Here is a 6,027-nt window from a genome sequence, read left to right as displayed (position 1 = left end):
AACATTGGTTGTCTGTCTATTTTATTCTTCCGGCCCTCGCTGGTATGAACTGGTGTTTCCTTGTGGTTTGCATTTGCATTCCCTGCTGACGGGTGATGTTCCTGTGCAGCCTCGGGGTTTCTTGAGTGATCATTCAGTCATTCAACCAACAGTGATTGGGGTCATGTGCGCGGCACTGCGGACAGTGTGAAGAATCCGATGCCCCTGACCCCTTGGTGTTTCGATGCCAGTGCCCTTCAGAGTTACCCTGTGTGTGTCGCGCTGGGGATCGTTAACGCTCATGGAGTTCTCACTGTGTTAGCTCGTTTAGTATTCAAACACACGGGTAAGTATGCTTTCCCCCCACCCCCGCAAGGGACAGCCGGTGGCCACCCAGGCCTGGAGCTGACATAAGTGATTTGACAGTCTGTCATAGAGGCAAGGCCGTGCTGGGACTGAGGGTGTGGGTGGCGCCAGGCGATTCTCACCACCACGGCAAATTCCACCACGTGGATATCCGCTCCCACATGTCTCCCCACAGCAGGTGAGGTTCGTGAGAGGGGGGTGCTGGGTCTGCTGCCTGACCCCGTCGCTCTGTCTGTCTCTCCCTGTCCCCCGTGCAGCTGCCGCCATGGCCCAGACCCTGCAGATGGAGATCCCGAACTTTGGCAACAGCATTCTGGAGTGTCTGAACGAGCAGCGGCTGCAGGGCCTGTACTGTGACGTGTCCGTGGTGGTCAAGGGCCACGCCTTTAAAGCGCACCGGGCCGTGCTGGCCGCCAGCAGCTCGTACTTCCGGGACCTGTTCAACAGCAGCCGGAGCGCGGTGGTGGAGCTGCCGGCTGCCGTGCAGCCCCAGTCCTTCCAGCGGATCCTCAGCTTCTGCTACACGGGCCGGCTGAGCATGAACGTGGGCGACCAGTTCCTGCTCATGTACACGGCCGGCTTCCTGCAGATCCAGGAGATCATGGAGAAGGGCACCGAGTTCTTCCTCAAGGTGAGCTCCCCCAGCTGCGACTCGCAGGGCCTGCACGCCGAGGAGGCCCCGTCGTCGGAGCCCCAGAGCCCTGTGGCCCAGACGTCAAGCTGGCCGGCCTGTGGCACCCCGCTGCCCCTCGTGTCCCGTGTCAAGACGGAGCAGCAGGAGTCGGACTCTGTGCAGTGCACGCCTGTGGCCAAGCGGCTGTGGGACAGCAGCGGCAGTGGTGGCGGCAATGGCAGCCGCAAGATGGCTAAGTTCTCCACACCGGACCTGGCTGCCAACCGGCCGCCCCAGCAGGCCCCGGTGGTGGCGGCGGCGCAGCCGGCCGGGGGGGCTGTGGCAGCGGCTGCAGGGGCCGGCCCTGGGCAGCCGGCTGGGGGGGCGGCGGCGGCAGCAGGGGGCGTGGTGAGTGGGCCCAGCACGTCGGAGAGGACCAGCCCGGGCACGTCGAGCGCCTATACCAGCGACAGCCCTGGCTCCTACCACAACGAAGAGGATGAGGAGGAGGACGCGGGCGAGGAGGGCGCGGATGAGCAGTACCGGCAGATCTGCAACATGTACACCATGTACAGCATGATGAACGTCGGCCAGACAGGTGAGGTGCCTGCCCTGCCCGCCCCTCCCAGCCCGGCCCCTGCCTCCTCCTCCCTCCCCCGCAGCCCCGTCCCCGACACATGCTGCTCTCTGCCCCTGAAGCCGAGAAGGTGGAGGCCCTCCCTGAGCAGGTGGCCCCCGAGTCCCGGAATCGCATCCGGGTGCGGCAAGACCTGGCATCTCTCCCGGCTGAGCTCATCAACCAGATTGGCAACCGCTGCCACCCCAAGCTCTACGATGAGGGTGACCCCTCCGAGAAGCTGGAGCTGGTGACAGGTGGGCCAGCATCACTTCCTGCCCAGATTCCCTGCTTCCTTCCACATTGGGCCTCGGTGCCCTCCGAGCCAGTGGCTTGTGGGATGGTGGTTAGGAGCCAGACTCGGGGTCTAACCCCACCCCTGCTGCCACCCGCCGGCTGTGTCCTAGGGTGGCTGACCGCCGCCCCCCCCCCCTTGGGATTGATCCGTGCCAGAGACCGGCCTCCAGGTTTCCACCCCGGAGGCTGGTGTGAGCATTGGCTGGCGTTGTTGGCCACACGGGTAGATCAGTGGCTTCCTAGGGTGGTTTGAGGGAGAACTAGTACAGCGGGTAAGAATCTTGGCTCTTGGTGTCAGGGTGCCTTGGTGTGAGCTTCCACTGCCTATTCTCTTTGATGCCCAGGTGGTTGTGTGGGCAAAAGCCACCCACGCGCCAGCAGGGCTCGGCACGTTGTAGGTGCCCCGTGGACAGTGGCACCACCAGCTGTCCTTTCCTGATCGCTGACGAGGCCATGCTGGGGCGAGTTGCCAGGGCGCGTCTTGGCCGGGCCCAGGCCAGGGCCTGGCCAAGTGGGGAGCGTGGCAGTCTGGGGCCCCCGGCTACCCTCCTGCTCCCCACTCCAGGCACCAATGTGTACATCACGAGGGCTCAGCTCATGAACTGCCACGTCAGCGCGGGCACACGGCACAAGGTCCTGCTGCGGCGCCTCCTGGCCTCCTTCTTTGACCGGTGAGGCCCTCACAGAGCCCGGATGGAGGGGAGGGGGCTGCCCCCTGCCCCCACCACAGGGGGCCTGACTTCCCTCCCTCACGCCCCCCCATCTCAGGAACACGCTGGCTAACAGCTGTGGCACCGGCATCCGCTCTTCCTCCAACAACCCCAGCCGCAAACCGCTGGACAGTCGCGTCCTTCATGCTGTCAAGTGTGAGTATCTGGCCTTTTGGAGTCAGGCTGGGATGGGGTCTGGGGCCGGCAGATGGTCCTCTTCCCTCTTGGCCCTGATAGGTGAATGGGGGTTGATGTTCAGAAGGATTCTGAGGTTCAGTCTGAACTTGCCAGGAAGAGGGCTGTGGTGGCTTAAAGATTTCTTCATAGTGGGGGTGCGGGGCGGACACTGAAGGTGAGCCTGTGTCAGATGTCAGATGTGGGGTGGGCATGGGGGAAGGGTCCTTGGGTAGTCATGGGAGCGATGAAGCAGCCAGGCCCCAGCCATTTGTCAGGAGGGAAGTCTAGATTTTTCACGTGGAATCTTCCCCATTCCTAAATTCAGGCAAATGACCCAGGTTTTTCAAGAGCCCTGGGCCACCGTCTCAAAGCCCACACATGGCCGAACTCAGTCAGGCGTGGGGCCAACTGATGTGCTCTGGCGTCCTGGCTTGCGAGTCCTCCATTCTGTCACCTCTGAGAGAGGTTCAGGAGTGCCGCGCGCGTGTTGGGGATTAAGGAGCAGTGTGGCTGAGTGTCTGTCATCAAGGTGAGAGGCCAGGGCCACGCTCTGCCTGAGCCGCCCCCTCTGCCCTCACAGACTACTGCCAGAACTTCGCTCCCAACTTCAAGGAGAGTGAGATGAACGCCATCGCAGCTGACATGTGCACCAACGCCCGCCGCGTTGTGCGGAAGAGCTGGATCCCCAAGCTCAAGGTGCTCATGGCCGAGGGCGACGCCTACACCACCTTCATCAGCGACACGGGCAAGATAGAGCCGGACATGATGGGCGTGGAGCACAGCTTCGAGACGGCTAGCCACGACGGCGAGGCCGGCCCCTCGGCTGAGGCCCTCCAGTAACTACCACCGGACCCTCCCCGCGGGGCGTCACACTCCCCTCCCTCCCCCGTCACACCCGCCCACCATCTTGGTCACGAGCTACTGTCTGTCCCTCCCCAGGACCCGCGGGGGGCGCTGCATGCTCCCAGCCCCTCTGCCTCCCCATCCCAACCCCCGCCCCCCCCCATCCGAGCGGGCTAGGAGAGGGCAGCAGCTGGTGCGAGCTCTGCGCTGCCTCTCTGGCACGCCCGGCCGTTGGGAGCTTCCGCTCCCCTTCCCCTAACCCCAGCAGTGGTCTCCCCACTCACCAGGCCAGGTGTGGGGAGGGGCCGGCCTGGGGAGTTCAGGAAGGCCCCCTTCCCAGGCCCTGGGCCCCTTGCTGCAACTCCTTGGGACTTGCAGGGGCCCTAGGGTTCTCAGGACCCCTCCTGCCACCACCTCCCAGTGCTTCCATGTTTCCAAAAGCGCCTTCCTGTCTCCCTCGTCTGTCCCTGCGCCTGGGGGCTGGGGTAGGCGAGGCCGAGGGGACTGCCCATTTCACAGCTGAGGGAACCGAGGCTCAGAGGAGCTCCACCATTGACCTAAGGTGGTGGGCAGTGGCGGGCCCGGCGCCCTTCTCTCTCCCCCACTCTGTGCCCACCTCTGTTGCCCCCATCTGTCCCCTGGGGCCTGAGGGGCAGGTCCCAAGTGGGGGGGCTCTTGGGGGCTGACCGAGGGTCTCTGTGAATAGAACGAGAGGTTTCCTGGGCTCACAGAAGTGTGTGCGTGTGTGTGTGCGCGCGTGTGTGTATAAGTTTTGCTTTTAAACAGATGAAGATGATAGAGGCAGTAGGGCCAGGGCTGGAAGTCAGGGGAGCAGGTTGGGGGGCTGCTGCCCTTCCCCCCTCACCCCCCTGCCCCCGCCCCCTGTACATACTTTTTAAAGCATTTTTTTAGCTAATGAAATATTGAAGTATAAGATTCCTTTTATTTTTCAAACCAACGGGACTGTGTCTGATGTCCCCTTCAGTCCCCGGGGACGTGGCAGGCAGGACGGGGTGGGGGCTGGGGGCAGACTGAATGCGTGCGTGCGTGTGGAGTGTGGGTGTGCATTTCTGAGGTGGGGGCTCGGCCAGGCCTCTGCTCGGGCTCCTGTGGGTCTGACCAGGTCCCCCTTCGCTCCGCTGCTCCCCAGTGGGGCTCCATTTGAAGGGTGGCCCTGGCTTTGGCCTGTTGGCTGAGCCCAGCTTCTGGGGACAAGGCAGGGCCCACTTCTATTGTTTGCAGTTTGCAGAATTTTTTCTAACCATTCCTCTCTTTTTATCCTTGTCTAGTGCGAGGATTTTTTTTTTTTTTTTTTTTTTTTTTTGAGTTTTACATGTGAACTCTGGAGGGTTCCTCTTTTTTTTTTTACTCCCTGTCCCCCCACACTGGGTGTCCTTTCTTGACAATTTTCACCTTTTTCTCTCTAGCCCTGTCCCCACTGCCTCTCGTCTCCTCCCTGATCTGACCGGCCCATTGCTCCCATTGCTCCCAGTGGCCTCTCCAGAGGCAGGGGGATTGCTTGGGGGGGGGGGTGGCCAGCCCTGACTAGACCCTTGGAATCTGACTTGGAGGCCTCCCCCCCCACCCAGCAGCCCCCACCGGTCTGTGAGGGGGGCCCTCCTGACATCTTGTGGTGGGGGGTGTCTGGTCTGGCCAGGGTCCTGGCACTCTGCTTTCCTGGCCTGGCCCCTGCACCTTAGCCCTCAGCTGGCCCAGTGTATGGGGGGATTCGACGCCCCAGCTAAAGCACAAGCACCTTAGTCGCACCTCCCCCACGCCCTTGTCCTGGCCTTGACATCCTACCCCAGCATCGATCCCAAAGCACAATATCCTGGTCACTTGGCAAGCTGCCGGGCCGGCCAAGGCCGAGGGGCCGGCTGGGGCTCCAGCCAGACCCCACAAGGAAGGAGTCCCTAGGCGCTCCCCTCCTTCCAGGCCTTAGCAGGGGCCAGCTCTCTGGGACTGGGGTCTTCTCCCTCCCCACCCCTTTGTCCTGGACAGGCCCCTGCCCAGCCCCTCTCTGCCTTGTCCTCGGGTGGGGCTTGCCCCTGTCCCGCCTCCAAGCCCCTGCAGCACTGGGTTGGGTGGCAGAGCCCCCTCATTTCAGGGACCCCAGGAGGTGACCCTGGCTCCCGGGACTGTGTGTTGGGGGGGAGAGGGGAGGGGAGGGGCCGGGCAGGGGTGCAGGGGAGGAAACTCCTCACCAGGAGAGCCAAAGACAGGGTTGTGCCTTACCCCAGGAGCCACCCCTGCGCCCCTCCCGCCCTGCCCTCCCCACCTCACCTCCTGGGCGGCCTGCTGCTTTTCCTTCTCTCCCTCCCCTGCCCTGCCCTGCTCTGAGCTGCATGGTCCCCCCACCCCGGGCAGCCCAGGGAGGAGCACGAATGGAGAATCACCAACCAACGCAAAAAAAAAAAAAAAAAAAA

The 6,027-nt window shown here is 63.0% G+C and overlaps 1 protein-coding gene across 2 annotated transcripts in view; it reads left to right on the top strand.

Moving 5' to 3' along the window:
• Positions 1–8: 8 nt before the first annotated feature.
• The window catches only part of NACC1 (nucleus accumbens associated 1), a 6,292-nt gene continuing 273 nt past the window's right edge, over positions 9–6,027 (top strand). The window contains exons 1-5 of one of the 2 annotated variants that reach the window (XM_040629223.1): positions 9–1,556; positions 1,658–1,831; positions 2,437–2,542; positions 2,640–2,737; positions 3,339–3,594. In XM_040629223.1, coding sequence (XP_040485157.1) covers positions 611–1,556; positions 1,658–1,831; positions 2,437–2,542; positions 2,640–2,737; positions 3,339–3,594 — 1,580 coding nt within the window. In that variant the 5' untranslated portion in view covers positions 9–610. Of the gene's footprint in view, positions 1,557–1,657; positions 1,832–2,436; positions 2,543–2,639; positions 2,738–3,338; positions 3,599–6,027 lie in introns of those variants that run through there. The other variant, XM_040629224.1, reaches the window with a different exon arrangement.

This window comes from Ursus maritimus, unplaced genomic scaffold, assembly GCF_017311325.1.
Source record: "Ursus maritimus isolate PB19 unplaced genomic scaffold, ASM1731132v1 scaffold_14, whole genome shotgun sequence".
NCBI classification, from domain to species: Eukaryota; Metazoa; Chordata; class Mammalia; order Carnivora; family Ursidae; genus Ursus; species Ursus maritimus.
The sequence above is the reverse complement of the archived record's forward strand: the minus strand, read 5'-3'. Positions and strand labels throughout refer to the sequence as shown.